The sequence below is a fragment of the Artemia sp. Qi Xiang Cuo genome, chromosome 10 (assembly GCF_049724085.1).
Source record: "Artemia sp. Qi Xiang Cuo chromosome 10, ASM4972408v1, whole genome shotgun sequence".
Lineage (NCBI taxonomy): Eukaryota > Metazoa > Arthropoda > Branchiopoda > Anostraca > Artemiidae > Artemia > Artemia sp. Qi Xiang Cuo.
In genome coordinates this window covers 64,365,523-64,385,972 of record NC_142803.1, presented here as the reverse complement: position 1 = coordinate 64,385,972, position 20,450 = coordinate 64,365,523, and the positions used below count along the sequence as shown (strand labels likewise).

Here is a 20,450-nt window from a genome sequence, read left to right as displayed (position 1 = left end):
AAAATTATTTTTGTATTGGAATGTTTCAACCATTAAATTCAAAATGATACCCAATAGTAAAGCAATAACACCCAATAATTCGAACATTTTAAATATCCAATTATTCGAAAAAAAATGTTTAATGGTTCAACCGTTAAGTTCAAAATCATACCCAGTAATTAAACCCAATAGTAAAGCAATAATACCCAATTATTCGAACATTTTAAATACCCAATTATTCGAACGAAAATTATTTTTGTATTCGAATGTTTCAACCATTAAGTTCAAAATAATACCCAATAGTAAACAATAATACCCAATTATTCGAATGTTTCAAATACCCAATTATTCGAACGAAAATTATCTTGTATTCGACGTCTCAAACCATTAAGTTCGAAATCATACCCAATAGTAAAACCCAAAAGTAAAGCAGTAATACCCAATTATTGGAAGGTATTTATATTTGATCGTTTCAACCATTAGGCTCAAAATAATTAACAGAAACACCTCTAGTTATTTTCTATCATCTTGATTGCCTCTGAATTAGCTCAAAAACTCACAATTAGCTTCATTATCTGGTTTTGGTGTCTTTTGAGGATCTTTATATTTTTAACAATTTTTCAGATTTTTGTCTTTTGCCTTTCTGTCTTTACCATTTTTACTTTATTATTCACGTTTTAGCCCTATTTTATAATTTCGTGCATTTCTAGAGTTTAATTGTTCTTCTTTAATTTTTATTCTTTTCAAAATTATTGGTAACAAATGAATTACGATGAAGTAGTGTTAGTTATTTTCATTATAATACTGTTAATTTACATTATTTTTTAGCTTTAATATAATAATTTATAAATTAAGGACTTACAGCAAAACAGGCAGTCTCTCCAGGGCATATAAATTGAATATGGCCTGACACAGCATTCTCAGAAACTCCAGATTCAAACCAAGTCTGTCCCAATTCATTACAAGCAGTGTTGATTGCCATTCGCGCTTCAAAGTTATCTACACAGCTTAGCACTAAGTCAACTGGTCCTGATGTTAAGCTCCCTATCCTGCAATGATGTAACTGTACATTTACGATGTCAAATAATATGGCTATTTCTCTAAATAAAATAGGTAAAACTAAAAAAGTAGATATAAAACTATGTAAAAAAAACATGTAAAAAAAAAGTGAAACATAAGTAAAACTAAACAAAAATGGATATTGATCCATTGATATTGATGCATGGATATTTATGCATGTGATTAAATGTAAAATATACCTTCCTTACAATTAAAGTTCAAATTAAAAATAAAACCAGCATAAGTGACTTTGGTTCCAATAAATGTCATTTCTCAAAAATTGTTCGAATTATGAAAAACTAGCGGTCTACTGAAAACTCAACATAACTCAGCAGATAAGCCCTTAAATGCCATATAGAAAATAAAACATTTACAAGATCCTCAACAATCTTTCACCAGCCAAGAAACCACTAAATTTGGGTTTGCGATTTTAATCATTTCCACGCCACAAATAGAATAAGTCTTGAGCATAGCAATAGTTTTTCAGAATTTAAAAAATTTAAGAAATAATTTTAATTTAGTTTATTCGCACCGATAATACAAATATATTTTTGCATAAACTACAGAATAATATTTTTTCATTTAGCTGTTGGAAAGTGAAGTCCAAAGAAAATATAATGCATTAGCCTATTATCTTTGTGCTATAAATTCTAGAAAGGCCTTGCTATTCATGGGCAGAAACGATCATTTTGACAGTAACGTTTTATTTTACGTCATTTATAACGGTCAATTGAAATGTTTTATTATTATGGAAAAAAAGAAGAAAAAAATGGAAAGAAAAAGTGAAGAGATTTTTATGCTGTTTTCTATCCTATAATTATGTTACTGTACATTTCCACTTATGATGTAAGTAAGTAAGTATTCGGATTAACTATGCTTCTTGACTGCAAAAGTCCCTGCGCCAGCCCTCATTGTGTTGCTTCAGCAATGTTCGATCCCTATTACCGATCTCAAACCCACTGCGCCACTACAGGACATCCAATCATGATTTCAAACAATATTGCTGTTTCTCAAAACGGAACTGGTTGAACTTAAATACAAATGATTTTTTTACCTAAATACAAAAAAAAACAAACGATATGATAAGAAAAAAGATGGAGCAGAGATTTCGAGACTCAAAGCGGTTAAGCTAGTGTATTCAATTAGGGTGCTTTAAGAGATTATACAGGCTGAATAGAAAGACTCATTCATAGTTTTTAAATGGCGATTTAAGGTCACTAAAGAGTTACAGACTCTCAATAATTAAATTTTGGTTGAGAGTTTAAATTGATAACGCTAAAAGTTTAGAATACATCTAAGGATATCAAACTGAAAACTTTCCCACTCCCCACACAGCTTTTGTCAATTCATAACTAAAAATAACGATCGTCTATACTTTTGCTTTTGATTTATTCCAAATTATGAACTTTTTCCGATATTCCCACATTTTCCAAGCGCTTCTACAATGAACCCAAATACAAAATATCGAATTGACAAATTTTTTTCGTTCAAAAATTCCAGCACCTACAATCTCCTAGTTTCCAAAACCCACTACATCTCTTTCAGCTGCTTGGTGCCACAAATTTTTAGCTGGTGATTCTTTACCTACTTTTCGTTTTAATTTCTTTTTTAGGACCTTTGCCAATAATTCAAATTGAGATATTTATAACATTTTTTAACTCTTGTAATTGGTTGCACTAAAGTTTTTACAGTATACCAATTAATATCAGACGGAAAGCTTTCCCACCCCTCACCCAACTTTGGTCTGTTAATAACTAAAGACCAAGATTGTCTATAGTTTTTCTTTTGATTGATCCAAATTGTGAAGTTTTTACGATATCCCCACATTTTCCCAATGCTTCTACAATGAACCCAAAATAACAAACTAGGCAATTGAAAACTTTTTCGTCCAAAAATTGCAGGCACCCACAATCTCTTTTTTCAGCTATTTGGTGCCAAATATTTTCAGCTGGTGAGTTTTTACCTAGTTTTTTCGTTCTTTTATTTTTTTTTATTTTTTGTCAACTGCTATCAAAAACAGTAAAACTGCATATAAAAAAAAAACAAAAATGAATTGCTGATTGTTCCTCGTTTGTAAGATACACACGGCTTACAAGTTTTTACTTAACCAATTTAAAACCGTCTTATTTCATTTCTACCATTCTTTGTGCTTTTAGCTTTTACGTTTCTTCTTCCAGCAAGGTCCGTGGGTAAAAATTGGGTACTTGACAGTTATTGGAAGCACACCGAAAAAGTGAAGTTGGTTTAATAATGAAAAATAACAAAACATGATGATAAAATTTAACGCTTTCTAAACACTTTGTTTCTAAACACTTTAGAAACAAAATTAAGGAAACCCATCCTAACCTAACGCAACCCCCACCCCTCACATGATATAGCCCAAGTAATACAAGTCCAATGTATTGCATCATGCATTACTTATTTTTGTAGCTATGAAACCGGTGTTCTGAGATGTAACCTAAGCCTAATTCTTGAATGTGTTTCCAATGACCTACCAAAAACTGTAATATAAAAGCGGTCAGTTATAACATATTATTTTGCTTCAATTATAGATAGATAGATAGATATTTATTGCAATAAAAGCCACTTTGGGCCATGGCAAAAAAGGAAAATCTCACAAAATAATAGCACATGATTATAACACTCATAGCAAAGTATGGTAGCCTACATAACAATAACAACGCAAAATTACAAAAACATAATAAAGCACACAATACCATTAAACTAACATAAATAGATAGATGTATGTTACATCTATCAAGGGCCATGACTACAAAAATAACAAACAAGAAAACAACTTACACACATACAACAATAATTTCCACACTCACCCCACCCCCTTTACAAAAATCTATCTCTATGTGACATACCCAATTTTATATACTTTGCTATCATTCTTATTTTTCCATATTTTTTTGATCCCATTAGTGAAACCAACCACTCACTTGTCCCCACATTAACAAAAAATAGTTCTTTTCTTAAATCCTGTAATTCGGGACAAAGGGCCATGAAGTGAAGCAGATCCTCACCATTTACTCCACACATAGGGCATGAGTAAGGACCGCCCTGTACCCTTCCCCTCCCTACATACTTCCTCCTTTCTCCAAGTGCTAGAAAATTACCCCTTCCTGATATATACCACTTAATTTCTTCACTATTTAAACCCGCTTTAAAATAAATATCATATCCCCAGACCTCCTTCCATTGCCGGTAAACGCCGAGGGACACCGAGGCCGCGACTTCACACTGCCATTTTTGAATCTCCTGATCTTCAAGCACTCCCTTTACTAATTTTGCTACATTTCCTACTTCCAGTACTATCCCCTTCCCTTCATTCCAAACACCTGATAGCCCATAAATATTTAAGATTGATTTCACCTGGGAAGCCCATGAACATTTCCTTCTATCCTGCAACACCTCCAGATAAGCTGCATTTACTAACCTATTACTCTGTAAACCAATTACCTTTTCCCCGTATCCTATCATTCTAACCAATCTTTTTACCCTCAATGAAAACAATCCTAGATCACCCTTTAACACCAGATTATTAAATATATAACAATCATTTTATATGACCATTTCATGCATGAGAAGCATAAATCAATTTGGGTAAATTTACTAGTTTCTTAGTTTCTTCCTACCCTTTGGTATACAGCCCAACCCAAATAAAAATTTGCTTTACTGGTTCAAAACATAGATTCTAAATTAATCAATATTTAGTCAAGAAACTAAATAGATTTCATACATAATGATGAACATTATTTCCAAGATACTATATTTCAAATACAATCGTGATTGATGATTATCATAGGCAGCACAATCGCGCTGCCTAAGTAAAGAACAATGTTGGCACAATGAATTATTTTTTTCCATACCAGGAAACTTCGTGTCGAACTTCGAAAAGGGTTCATTCGATTGGAAATTGGAGTGGCTAGTGCCCTTTTTAATAGTCGAAAGTGATTGGAGGATAACTAACACATCTAATAAAAGTAGTTAATAAGTCCGGAAATTATGTTTTTGAGGATGACACTCCCCCCACAGCCCTCAGGGCGCGGGTTGTAAGTTATACCCTGGGGAAAATAAGGTTTTTTTTTTCATAGAAAGTGTTGTCGTAGAAACTTCAAAAAGGGCTAATTCGATTGGAAATTAAAAGGGCTAGTGCCCTTTTTAATAGTAAAAAGTGATTGGAGGGCAAGTAACCCCCCTCTCACATCCACCATTTCCCCAAACACATCCAATCAAAATTTCGATAAAGCCATTTTGTTCAACGTAGTTTTATGGTCCAGAAATTATGTCTTTGAGGATGACACTCCCCCCCCCTCAGGGCAAGGGTTGTAAGTTTTGCCCAGGCTGCATATAAGGTTTATAAGAAAGTGCTGTCGTAGAAATTTCAAAAAGGGCTCATTCAGTTGGAAATTGAAAGGCCTAGTGCCGTTTTAATAGTCGATAGTGATTGGAGGGCAAGTAACCCCCCTCTCACGCCCATCCTTTCCCCAAACACTTCGAATCAAAATTTTGAGAAAGCCATTTTGTTCAACGTAGTTGTAAGTTCTGGAAATTAGGTCTTTGAGGATGACAACCCCCTCACAGCCCTCAGGATAAGGGTTTTAAGTTATGCCATTGGGGCATAAAAGGTTTTTTATAGAAAGCGTTGTAGCAGAACTTCAAAAAGAGCTAATTAAATTGGGAATTGAGATGGCAAGTACCCTTATTAATAGCCAAAAGCGATCGGCTTTTCAGTAAAGTGCCAATTATGTTCTGGCCTTGGGAAGGCATAGGGGTTTCGCGCCCAACTCATATTAATTTCTGCTCGTTTTAAGTTTGACTCGGTTATTTATTGTAATTTCTGTTCGTTTTGGGTTTAAATTATTTATTGATGCCGAATTATGGTAGTTTCATGCTTGGTAGATTATTTGATTTTATTTTTGCTCATTTTTGGTTTAATGGAGTTCTTTACTTTTCTTTGAAAACTTAGTCTAAACGTCCTTAACTGTTCATGTACGGTTTTCAGCTTACAATTTTATATGGCATACTTTTTATTTCAATATGACTTTATTATGGAAAGGTTGCAGGCTCGTCTTTAAGAATTCTCAAAAAGTTCTTCTAGTATTTAGAATGGAATTACAATTCTTGTTCTATTGAGTCTTAATATTGCAACTTAAAAATATTGTTGTTCGAGCACTGAAGTTTAAAAACTCTTCCCTTAAGATTCTTGAAAAAAAAATCCTTCTTGTAATCAGAAATATGAGAGAGTTAGAAATATGGATTCTCTCTCCATCAAGAGAGAGTTAGTCTATATGTAAATATATATATATATATATATATATATATATATATATATATATATATATATATATATATATATATATATATATATATATATATATATATATATATATATATATATATATATATATATATATATATATATATATATATATATATATATATATATATATATATATATATATATATATATATATATATATATATATATATATATATATATATATATATATATATATATATATATATATATATATATATATATATATATATATAGATAATCAATATATAACATCAAAAGAGAGTTAGTATTTCATCTATCGACATATATTCTATTGTGAAAATGGGAAACCTACTCACTCAGGTTGCATTATGCAGAAATACTCTATTAACTATCCATAATATAAATTTACACATTTATTTTTTAAATTGGACATTTGCTGAGAGTTATAGCACATACAAATTATCATAGGCATCGCAATAGCGCTGCCTAAGTAAAGATCGATGTGGGCTAAATGCATTATTTATTTATTTTTTGTTTTTTTTTTTAGACCAGGGCATCTCGTACCGAAGGAGTTGTCGTAGAAACTTCAAGTGCTCTTTTTAAAAGTGCACTTGTGCTAGTGCTCTTTTTAAAAGTCAAAAATGATTGGAGGGCAACTAACCCCCGTCCCATGACCATAATTTCGCAAACACAATCAATCAAAATTTTGGAGATAGCCATTTTGTTTAACTTAGTTTAAAGATTCGAAAATTATGTGTTTGAGGATGACAGCCCCCCTATAGCCCTCAGGGCAAGGGTTATATCGTATAAACGTATAAATCGTATAAACATCGGAGGGGGCTCATTGGATTGCTAATCAGAAGTTTTAGTGCCTTTTTGAGATTCAGTGTGATCGAAGGGTGGATACCCCCCCTCACCTTGTATTTCCCCGAAATGTATCTGATAAAAATTTTGAGATGAACATTTTCTGTCGTAGAAACTTCAAAAAGGACTCATTCGATTGGAATCGAAAGGTCTAGTGCTCTTTTCAATAGTTAATAGTGATTCAAAGGCATCTAACCACTCTCCCACGACCACCATTTCGCCAAACACATCCGATCACAATTTTGAGATAGCCATTTTGTTCAACGTAGTTGAAAGGCTCGGAAATTATGTATTTGGGGATGATAACTCCCATACATCCCTCAGAGCAAGGGTTGTTAGTTATGCCCTGGGGGCATACAAGGAGTATATAGAAAGGGTGATCGTATAAACTTCGGAAGGCGCTCATTGGGTTTGTAATCAGAAGTTTTAGTTTTTTTTTAGATTCAGAGTGATGGGAGGGTGGATGCCCCCCCCCCACCTCGTATTTTCCCGAAATGCAGCTGATAAAAATTTTTAGATGGCCATTTGTTGTCAATTGGAACCCCATGCCTTCTCAAGACCAGAACACAATTTGCGCTTTACTGAAAACAAACTACATTTAAAATGTTTTGACTTTTCTTGCTTTCAAAAACAATAAATTATCGAAACTTTTAACAAATGAACATCAGTACATGTGAATCAAACTGACAATCTATGGTCATTTGTTTTTGTTGTTTTGTTTGTTATGTTTTCAGTAAAGAACAAATTGAGTCTGAGTCTTGAGAAGGTATGGGGGGTTATCAGCCCTATTCATATTAATTTTTGTTCGTTTTGAGTTTGACTAGTTTGTTTATTGTAATTTCTATTCGTTTTGAGTTTCATTTATTTATTGATAGTGATTTTAAGCTTGGAATATTATTTAAATTTGCTTTTGCTCATTCTTGGCTTAATGGGGCTCTTTACTTTTCTTTAAAAAACTTTTTATGGGGAAAAAGTTTTTTATATTAATTTATATTAAAATGATTGATATTTTATGATTTGTAAAGATAGAAAGATAGGCAGAAATGGTATTTCAAAAACCCTGGGGCCATATAATGATGATACTAAGATGATTTCAATAAATTAACAAATGATTACTAATGGATATATAAACTCAACATTAATCATTAAAAAATAAAAGACAAAGAAATTACATACAGAACCATACCTAATTCTCTCCAAAAATGTATTAAAATTATCAAGGGTGGTAATATTGAAGTTATGAGTTTCTATAACGACATCTGGATTAATTTCCTGCAAGGTGGCAGCTGCTGCATCTACTTTTGAAAGTCCACACTGATGCGGTTGAAAAAACAATCGATTCATATTTGCCAATTCCACTTTGTCATAATCAAACAATATGAGCTAAAAAAAAATTTATTAGATGACGCTTCCTTTCAAATTTTTATTAAGATGAAATGAAAATGACAGCAAAATGTTGAGAATATTTTTCTTGTCTGTTTTTATTAGCTTTTTAATATACCTTTCAATCACAGGATTTAGTTAAGTGATCGGACACCCATTCTCAAATGAAACATACAAATAAAATTTCAAAATAGGGATAATTCCTTTTACTAGACAGGGAATATAGATACAAAAAGCTCTGGATATTTTGATCTCATACAATAGTGATCGTCATCAGCAGATAAACTCTTCGTCATAGAAAGGCAGTGTGGTCTTCCAACAAATACCTACAAATGAAATATCTTTCAGGTGGCCAAGCTCTGAATCGAGGAAGACTGATGAACATAAACGTGACGTTTTATCAATTTACAGAAGCAACTGCCTCTTTTTTCACACACGGTGAATAATTAGAAGAATAATTCAAGTACTTCTCACCATGTGTAGATTTTCAATAAAATACAAGCTCGAAACATGTGTCATTAAAGTGTACCGCGACATTCAGAAATGAACTACGACTAATTTGCTTAGCTCTTCTTAAAGGGGGGATCAGTACAGTAATTTAGATTATGGGGGTCATGTGATTCAACATGTACTATCCTGCTGGCCCTTTTTTAAGACAAATTTTTTGAAGACAAAGTAAAGAAGGCGGTCATGAAAGACGATCTTCTTTACTAAATCTACGTTTCATATCAATAGAGCGAAGCAAGCAAAAGAAAGGTTCAAGAGATTCTTCTTCATACTGCCAATAGTGAAAAAATCCTATTTGAAAAGATCTCAAAATTTCAATAAAACTAGCAAAAAAATAACCGTAATTGAAGGTTTTCAGTAATAAGATCAGATTCTTCTATTAGTGAAAGGGAGGTACTCATTGGAAACCCACGTTTTTTCTCTAAAAAGTACCTTTATATTAAAAATAAAAAGAAGTTTTGCTACAGAGGGTTGTTAGTGAAAGAAGCATCTGATTTGACAGTGCGGAATTTCAGAGACAAATAAGTTAGCGGTAAGCTTCCGCCCCAGGTTAAGTTCGGCCTTTTGGGGATCACAATTGGTATACATTGTTTTCATTTCATAATTATCAATTCTCGTTGAGACAATTTAGAGCTTTGAAAGCAACATTCGGCTATTAGACCGTGGTCAACTTTGTTAATTAGGGGTCAGAACTTTTCCTAGTTGATATACCAATTAGTGGCTCCTGATATGCATTCTATTCTAAGACAAATAACTTGTCTACATCTTCTTTGCTTCTAATATATTCCAGAGTAAGGAAAATTTATCTCGATAAGCTTACACAATGATTACAAATTAAGTTACAACGATGTAGTTACAATTATTATAGCAAAGATTAACCGCATCTAAATCTCAAAAGAAAAGGATAGATACATGGCACTAATTAGACTCCATAATATGATATTTTAAGTTTTGACCCATGACGTTGCCAACGATTCAAAATAATAAGGTTAACTTGGCTCAACGTGGGAATAAATAATTACTACGAAACATCTGAGTCTCAGACTCCAGGTGAGCCAGAACAAACCCTCGTTCTGTAAGTTCAACATCAATAAATATTAATTGTATTTAAGTCTCTTCTTATACAATAATCAACTATGACGACAAGGGGTTGGCTTATTTTATGGTAGGTGTACCTATTACTGGCTTCTGATGCATTTAAGGATACAAATAAATATATTCTAAGTTCGGTATGGACAGGGACGTGAAAGTAAGAGCGACATCGTAGAGAACAATCCTCTTTGATGATTAAACGTTAGAGTCTTGCCTGAATCAGTTTACCAGTTTTCAGGATTTTTTTATTCCTATATTCGCGGCACCAGGTACTTAAAAGGTATCTGATATACCGCTATTCAATTACCTCGTTTTGAAACCTCGAGGTTTCAAATCTGTTGAACCTTCTTTTGAAGAAATTAACAGATGGATTTGCAGGAATATCATCCCCAGGAAGATCGTTCCAGATAGAAGTGCAACGCCGGATGAAGCTCTTCCTCAAGTACTCGGTTCTTGGCGTGTCTTCTTTTAGATAATTGGATCAAGCTGTGTGCCTTCACGTCTGCCTTGTCGGTTAGACAAAGGGGGAAACAATACGAGAAAGCTCGTTTGAGGGAGGCAAATTCATGTACTTGTAGAAAACAGCCATCGACGCTACATCAAACCTTTCATTTAGAGGCTGGAGCGAGTCATGCGTAGAGGCACAGCCCGCCTTGTTAGCCCTATTTTAGAGCTTTTGGAGTGGTGCTAAAAGCATTTTCGGGGCACCAGTATATAGCGGGCATCTATATTCAGCTGTGGGTCAGATACAAGACTTGTAAATTGTAAATTGGGATAATCGAGCTGGATTGAAGAAGGTTTCTACAGCAAAGAGTGACTCTGAGTTTTCTTGCGAAAAAGGTTCTCACGCGATAAAGGTGGTTATTCACAGAGAGATCGGTGGAGAAATGAATCCCCAGTAGACAAAGCTCGTCGACTCTCTTTATAGTTTCATTGTTGACAATTAAACTGAGGTGTTCACGCGGCACCTTTGATCCAGTAATAAGAAGCTCCTTTGTTTTCGATGAATTAAAGTTGATCATCCATGTATCAGACCACTTTTCGATTTTATAAAGATCCATTTGTAAGAAAAGGGAGGCTTGTGTTGAGTCTTCGTGTTTTGGAATGGCTGAGTGGGTCGTGGTATCGTAGTGATGCGGAGGGCTTGCAAGGTTGTTTCCCATGTCATTCATATATATAAGGAATAGTCTAGGTCCCAAGATCCTGCCCTGGGGAACCCCTGCTGTCACTGAATATTCTCGGGATATAAACCCGTCGAGAACAATCTGCATTGAATGATCTGAAAGAAAGACCTCAATCACTCTTAACAGACATCTACAAACACCGTACGCATGGAGTTTGTTTAGCAGGCCACGGTGCCATACTCCGTCGAAAGCTTTTGGCAATGTCGAATGACAATAGCCTAATGCCGTACTCCCTTGCCAGAATTTTGATCCAATCCTGATGCTGGGCCGCTAGGCAATCTAATGTTAAGCGTTTCCTCCGGAATCCATATTGGCGATCACCTAGAAGGTCATTTGATTCCAGGAACTGTTGAAATGTTTTATTGGAGACGCTTTCATAGACTTTGCCAACGCAGGAGAGGAGGCTAATAGGCCTATAGGAGCTCAGGCTCGTTGGATCGTCATCTGGCTTTAGGGAAGATATAACATGGGCGGATGTCCGTGTTTGTGGGAAGGTTTTGGAGCGAAAGCATATCCGGAAAAGCCATGACGATGGTCCAACAAGTTCTTAACTCTTAACAGACATCCAAAGACACCGCACACATGGAGTTTCTTAAGCAGGCTACGGTGCCATACTCTGTCGAAAGCTTTGGCAATGTCGAATGATAATAGCCTAATGTCATACTCCCTTGCCAGAATTTTGATCCAATCCTGATGCTGGGCCGCTAGACAATCTAATGTTGTACGTTTCCTCCGGAATCCATATTGGCGATATCCTAGAAGGTCATTTGATTCCAGGAACTGTTGAAATGTTTTATTGGAGACGCTTTCATAGACTTTGCCAACACAGGAGAGGAGGCTAATAGGCCTATAGGAGCCCAAGCTCGTTGGATCGCCATCTGGCCTTAGGGAAGGTATAACATGGGCGGATTTACATGTTTGTGAGAAGATTCCGCAGCGAAAGCATATCTAGAAAAGCAATGACCATAGTCCAGCTAGTTTAGCACTGCAGGCGTTGAGGAAAGCCTTTGGTATTTTATCAGGATCTGTTACTTTGGTCACATCAAGATGCCGCAAAATGCGAAGGATTTTAGGAGCAGAGATATTCACACGATCCAGGGCGGTACAGATTCGGTCCGAGAAACTTGGCACTTCTCTATCGTTTTCATCAAGATTCGAAAATTCGGCAAAAGCCTTAGCAAGAGCTTCAGAATTTTCCTGTGGATCTTGTACCACTAGTCCCGTTAATCTGTAGAGAAGGAATTGAAGTCCCGTTGGATGACGGTAAAGCTTCTTTGACAATTCTCTACCAACTTTTCGCCGAAGTATGCTGAACCTTGATGGCAAATTTCTCCTTATACTGAACCCGGGACTGCCGAATCGCATGAACTGGATCCTTGTGCTTGTTGATGAATGTAATCCTGTCCTCTTAACTCTTTGAAAGTAGCCATTGCTTGTGAGCCTTTTGCTCGGATAGTTCTCTTCCACCGGGCGTTGAACCAAGGTTTGTCCTTACTGGACACCTGGATCCACTTTGAAGAGATATATTTTTCAGAGGAGTCAACTATGGCCTGCTGGTACTTCTCTGCAGCTTTCTCTGGGCCTTCAAGGAGAAAGGCTCTCTCCTACTGAGAACAAAGAGTGTTTCTCAAGTCGTACCAATCACCTCTTTTGTATAACCAGATTCTCCGCTCATGCTATATTAGAGGCAGAATACGAAGGTTTCCACGTACAATGATGGTAACATGGTCACTTGTGAAAGCATGGGCGTCTACCTTAAAGGAGTCAGGGAGATCTGTAAGAAAGAGGTCAAGACGAGATGATCCGTTTGGGCCGTTATACGTGTCAAAATCAACAAGGTGTTCCAGCCCGTATGAGAGTGATAGATCATACAAGTCCGACCCCTCCTTGTCAGTATTTTTTCTGCGAAGCCACACGCTATGACGGACGTTGAAGACAGTTCGTCCTTGAGGACAGGACGAATGACCGTCAAATAAACCTAAGTTTTTATTCAACGATTGTCAATAATAATAAGATACAATAGCATATATCGTAAATTGTCATTAGTTTATTTATAGTATTATGATTCAGAAAAGCAACCAATTGTTTTATAGTGCTGATTTGGTTCATTATGATTTTATTGCAAGTTTCAATCCATCCAGTTTCAAAAGTTTTACCTTCTACTGTAACTGGCTATTTCTGTTCGTGATTTAGTTGTGTTTATCAATTTTTTTCGAAAGTAATTGACGCAAAGGAAAAAAGCCAAAACAGGAAAAAATCAGTACTAGTGTCGATTTGTTTATATTTTATTTGTTTCCGATACATTTAAGGGTACAATGCATACATACATCTATGATTCACAGACTGTAAAGTCATATTATGTGTTTTGTTTTTGGCGATGTCGACAAAGGATTGCAGTAGTACTTCATGTTGCCTAAATAACATGAATCTAATCTCTTGTTAAAGACCCATAAGCATCTTTGCTGCTGAATCAATATCACCAAAAATATCAGATCAATTAAAGAATATGCAGCTTAAGCTTGCTGCATCCGAACTTAAAGTGTTGCATCAAAGCTAAGCCAAATCGCAACGAACTGCAATTAATTGCATGACATGATGGACCTCTGGGGACCAGGGGTAATTGAGTGAAGTTCTGCAAGCAAAAGAATTTGAATAAATCCAAATCAGTAAACTTAGAATATAAGAACCAAACTATAAAGTCATAAAGCAATTAAGCCAGGCGGTTCTTCAAAGGCAGTAGTTTATTTAGGAGGCACACAGCATTCAGAGGGGGGGGGGAATATTAAAAACAATTCCAAACATTAAGGAATATTAGGGGGAATGCGTCTTAAAATCGTAGAAATCCAAAGTTTCCAGGGAGAGACGGCCTTCATCCAGCGTAAATCTCTGGTTTAGCGTTTTTCAACTTGGGCATGGAAAAAAATATCAACTTGGTGGGGGCATCTTAAAAATATTTAATAAGAAACAGAAAGATCCGCAAAGATATAAAATAGAGGAATAATCAAGGCAAAGATAAATGAGATATTAAACAAAACATAGTTACTTTTCCAATTCCACATCTTGTCAACATTTCAGCAGTGACACTTCCAACACCACCAACACCGACAACGACAATGGTACATTCTCGAATGTGTTCATAATTGTCAACTATTCCCATTCGCTTCAATGCCATAAGACGACTAAAGCAAAGATAATCTAAATAAACAAGTTTGTATAGGTTCACTGTTTGGGGAAAATTTCACCTATCTTCATCGGCGGAAAGTATCACAAAACAGGGATAACAACTCGCCAAATGCGAAAAATAAAATAGGTGAAATGAAGAAATAGTAGTCAAACTAGTGTTGTAAAATTACCGTAAAATAAAAAATTTGTAAGTCAAATTAATTAAATAAGATAAAATTGGTCAAATAAGGTAAAATACGAAAAAATATGGTACTTCCCAGGAAATGGGGTAAAATTGGTGTTTTAGAGTTGCCCTGTGCTACATGACCAGTCGAGCATTTTTCTTTAAGGATCACTTTCAGCTTTTAATGGATTTTTTCTACAATTCTGACTTTCCTAGGCTTGAAAAAAGGTAATACACCTTCATCTAGAGTTTGATCAATTTAATTAGCAGTCTAATTTATCCCTTTGGTAATCTTGCACCTAGGGTAATACTACTTCAACCCTTGGACATCCATTTTGTGAAAAAAAATTCAATTTACCGTTATTTGGGAGTTAATTCATAATCCCATTTTTTTCCATGTTTAAGCTAAAAAATTTTACCCCAACAACCTTGCATATTTAAATAGCCGTATTCAGCCATATTTCTGATATCTTATACATGTTTTTTTTTACTTATTTAAAAAGGACAGAATACAAGTCAAAAAGTGGTTTGTAACACTTTGATTAACTAAGCACTTGATTATAATAGCAGAACGTTCAGTCACTTTTTCTGTAACAGGATCTGCTAGCAAATCTAGCTACTCTCCTTCGGACTCGTATTCTAATTGAGGTGACTCTGCCTATTCCCAAGCCTTGCCCCCCCCCCCCGAAAAAAATACAACCCCCTCCCCTCCTCAAACAACAGTCCTGGATACGGCCCTGAGGATTATATATCAATTTCTACCTCCAATCCCCAATTATCTGAAGATTCTTTCAAAACCACTACTTAAACACAAGGGCCGTTAAACTAGAATAACAAATTTTTAAAGACACCATAGTTAATAACAACTCATTTGGTGGCAATTGGTTGAAAAGCAGGCTAATTCTTAGAAAAGGGCACTGGAATTTTCAATTTCCAATTGACTGAGCCACCTTCAAAGTTTATTCCACCACCTCTTCCACATGAAGCGCCTCTGGGATAAAATAAATGAACAAATATTATTACTTTAAATCCTAATGGTTTTTACTACAGGCAATACTTTACAATTGCCTCTGAATTTAACAGGAGAGTAGAAATTTCAATTTTCCTTGTAATGAAGATTCAGAATTATCCAGGGGGAATGGAGGAGGGGGAAAAATTTCCCGGGGAGGGTTCATTTCCGTCAGGGAGGGGGAAATTTCCGTCAGGGATGGAGGAATGCTCCATGGGGTCATTTTTCGGGGGGTGGGGGTAAACGCCGACTCCCGGGAGAACGGAGGCATGAGCACGAGATTTCTCTGAGATGTGAAATTTAAAATAAAAATTTGGATATTCATTCTGGTTTGGACCCCCACATCGTTGAAAATCTAGATTATATAGTTCTTTTTGATGACCCAACTTTAACATCTGAAGCAAATGGATTCCTACATTCTTTTAAGAAGGTAATGAAATTAAAAACTCAAATAGACCTTGCTTTAAATAGGGATTCTGGAGACATTCCTATGAACCTAATTTACAATAGCTTAAAATTAAAGGATTCAAATAACATTTTTTCTTCGATTTAAATTAATATCATCTGACCACACTTTTAATGAAAGTAGGTCAGTAGACAAGCTAAGTCAAATAAACTTTAAGCAAAAAAAAGAAATAAGAATTGAACTGTGACTCATTCGTTGACCTCTGAGAAATAATAAGGCAGTAAAAATAAAAAAATTCAGTAACATTATGCTATTAAAAAGAGGCCCTCTGCTTTTCTAAGGTCAGACAGGTGTATGTATCATTTAAAATAAAGATGAATACTTTTAACTAGCATAAAGATTTTATATTAAAATTAATTTTTTCAGTTGGGCCTGAACACCGCCTTTAACTTGTGTACGTTTCTAGGCTGAGCAAGCTATTTTAAACTGAGCTTATTTTAAAGCTCAGGCTGATCACGATACAAGAAAAATCGATGTATTTGAGATATTCAGGAATTTTGAATAAGAAATTGAAACTGAATGGGTAAAATTCTTTTTGACAGGCATTCAGCTTCTGACTAATCATACTTCCGGAATTTTTAATAGCTCAGAATTCTGAATAAAAAATTGAAAAGGAATGAGTCAAATCCTTTATGATAGGTATTTTTCTTCTGACCATAACCCGTAACTCAGGAATTCCTCAGAAATTCGGAACAACTCAGAAATTCATAACTATGAAATTTTGAATAAGAAATTGAAAAGGAATGATTACAATACTTTATGACGGGCATTCTACTTCTGACCATAACCCGTAACTCAGGAATTCTGAATAACTCAGAAATTCATAACTAAGGATTTCTGAATAAGAAATTGAAAACGAATGGTTAAAATCCTTTATGACGGGCATTTTACTTCTGACCATAACCCATAACTCAGGAATTCTTGAGGAATTCTGAATAACTCAGAAATTCATAACTAAGGAATTCTGAATAAGGATTTGAAAAGAAATGAGTAAAATCCTTTATGATGGGCATTTTTCTTCTGACCATATCCCGTAACTCAGGAATTCCTCAGGAATTCTGAATAACTCAGAAATTAATAAATAAGGAATTCTGAATAAGAAATTGAAAAGGAACTGTTAAAATCCTTTATGACGGGCATTTTACTTCTGACCATAACCTGTAACTCAGGAATTCCTCAGGAATTCTGAATAACTCATAAATTCATAACTAAGGAATTGTGAATAAGAAATTGAAAAGGAATCGTTAAAATCCTTTATGATGGGCATTTTATTTCTGACCATAACCCGTAACTCAGGAATTCCTCAGGAATTCTGTATAACTCAGAAATTCATAATTAAGGAATTCTGAATAAGGAATTGAAAAGAAATGAGTGAAATGCTTTATGTTGGGCATTTTGCTTCTGACCATAGCCCGTAACTCAGGAATTCCTCAGGAATTCTGAATAAGAAATTGAAAAGGAATTGTTAAAATCCTTTATGACGGGCATTTTGCTTCTGACTTTAACCTATAAATTTCATTATTTTTAAAGTATCAAAGACATCAAAAATGAAAACATTTTTTGCCCCCTGACTTCTTCTTGGGTCTATCCATACCGGAAAACCAGGATATTCTATTTTTCTTTTGGTTGTTATAAAATATCAAGGTCCGAATTCGTGCGCAAAATTTTCACCAGTGTTTCCAAACCAAACCATGAAAACAGAACGCAGAAATGAATTTGGTAAATTTGATAACGCTTTTTGCACTTAAAAGTTCAAAAAAGTTGCAGAAACCTGCAAATGAATTATCTAAAGATATGTTTTCAGTTTTCCATTGGACAATAGTTTATATTTATCCTTCATGGGGTAGTCTAATTCCTAATCCTGTATCTAGCGCTGGCCAAACTAGCCAAAAGGTTAATTCAATTAGTCTTTGTTACACATGTATGTGTCATGTCTTTTTTTTTTTTTAATTGTTATCTGAAATAAACAATAAATTTAATATTTGTACTTTATGCGATATAAGTCAAGCAATAAAAATAATACTTTTGAAATAAGTATTTGGAAGGAATATATATGGTAAAAAAGGATAATTGGTCTTTCCAAAGAGATGCTTTTATAGGTAAGTCATCAACTAACTAATTTCAAACATTGAATAATTTTAATAATAAACAAATTAATGCCTAGCTTAGAATTTTAACTATTCCATGATATGTACATTTCTTTTCATTGCCTATTTGTTAACAAGATATTAGGTTAACCTATATTTTGCTCATCTAATCCATGGATTCTAATGAATTTACTGCCAATTAATGGCTCTGTTTTCCTTATGCTATGGCAATTAGGACAGTTACATTTTCTAGAGCTCCAACGTGATATTTTCGTTTGCTCATTTTCTGCTGATTTTTAACACTCATTCTTTATTTTTAAAATTGGAAGGGCCTTGTGTAAAAACCGAAAACAAAATTGAAGATCTTTTTCATTAAAAATTGAATTCCCGGTTTTTCCTAATTTTTTTAAGAGCTATACAATTGTCTAATTTTCCATTTAAGCAATAAAAAAATCATTTCATTTTTGATGTCTTTGGTATTTTATTCGATATAATTTCTTTTAATCTTCTATGTGGATTGTAAATTCTTTTACTTTTTCTGAATTGCCTTCCGCAATTTAGAGATGTTGTTACTAGTGGTTTCAAGCGATGAAAATGTAGGGGGAGGATATTTTTTTTAAAAAAAGGGGAGTAATTTCATTTTTTTTTTTTATATTTGCAGTGCACGACGAAATTTAAAGGTAATATAATATTAAAATTATAGCATTTCCATTAGATTCTTCCCTTAATGTTCTTTCCTGATATCTTGGTCGCTTTTCTCACAATACACCCCGCCTTAATGGTTCCATATATAGCCCGCCTTAATGGTTCCATATATAGTCTCAAACAGTATAATTCCCCATTAATTTGCATCTCTTGATGCTTTATATTTCTTTTAACAAGTTCCTTGACTTGTGAGGTGAAGCAACTGCTAACCTGACTTGTCAAAAGTATTTGCCTATCTGATTGCAAAAGAATCTAAGGTCGGTTTAACATTAAACATTATTTTAAAATGTGTGTAACAATGGATAGAAATATTATAATCTGATTAATAGAAACACGCTGCATATTAGAAAGTAAAAATGTCATTGTTCCAGTGTTTGCTTTTAGTTTCGCAAACCTTCTAGGGCTACAACTATGACCATAAGTGGAGGGAAGGCCACTGTAGGAAACGTTATCAAGATATTTTGTAAGAGCAGAGGATAAGGTATTTAAGGGTAGTACTTTTATTTTATATGCATCTTTTCTTTATTGCGGTCATGTACTACATGTTTGTATAGTACATGTAGTACATGTTCTTACATGTGTTGTGCAGAAAAATGCCCAAAACAATGTATTTTCACTGAAGATAAAAAAATTGAAAACCTCAACTGGGGGAAGTCAAATGACCACCCCCCACCCCCGTCCCAAAATCAGCACGACTGATTATTACTGCATCGCAACTTGACATATATATTAATTTGTAGAAGCCTCTTGCAAAAAGCATGTGGCCGTGGAAGCTGCTGAACTGATTTAAGATTTTATTTTGAAATAATGTTAATTTGTCAAGAATTGCTTCGTTAATTTTAGTTGGCTACATAATATGATTAAATAAAAAAAAATAACTAAAAATTAGGATTTTTCTGAACAAAGATCTTGGTCAAACTTTCTGAATTAGTATCCGCTTAGTTTTTTTAACAGTTCAGCATAACAACACTGGTGAAACTTCAGCGTGGCTTGTAAACTTCAAACAATTATGTGACAACTCCCAAAAAATTAAGAAAATTCCTGTTTTCAGGTATGAATATATCTAAGTTGGAGCCAGGGGGCAAGAAATGTTTTCGTTAACATCCGTGGTACTTTAAAATGTGTACTTCTTATAGCCTAATTTAACTACTTAGCCTACAACATTACGTACGCTGTTATAAAGCCACTTAAACTGTTTTCCATATTCTTCACTCCATCCGAAACAAGACCAGAGGATTCAGTTAATTGTAGTATCATAGTAAAAAAGTTTGCCTTAATATCATTGATTTTGCTTTAGTGAAATATAATTGTAAGCCAATCATTTTGGAACATGTCCCAGAAAGGCAAGTATAGATGGTCCATTTTAAAAGTTGAAAACCTTTCGAAAATCTGATTTGCTTCAAAACTCAACATTAATAGTTCGGTCTCTTGGAGCAAAGGTGCTGAATCCCTCCCTGTGAGATGTTCCGAGATAGTTTT

At 34.4% G+C, this 20,450-nt stretch overlaps 1 protein-coding gene across 2 annotated transcripts in view; it reads right to left on the bottom strand.

Moving 5' to 3' along the window:
* The window catches only part of Uba5 (Ubiquitin-like activating enzyme 5), a 47,081-nt gene that overhangs the window by 13,494 nt on the left and 13,137 nt on the right, over positions 1-20,450 (bottom strand). For both annotated transcript variants that reach the window (XM_089095669.1, XM_089095671.1), the window contains exons 3-5: positions 14,402-14,537; positions 8,379-8,575; positions 842-1,028 (exon numbers count right to left, since the gene is read on the bottom strand). In XM_089095669.1, coding sequence (XP_088951795.1) covers positions 842-1,028; positions 8,379-8,575; positions 14,402-14,537 — 520 coding nt within the window. The remainder of the gene's footprint in view (positions 1-841; positions 1,029-8,378; positions 8,576-14,401; positions 14,538-20,450) is intronic.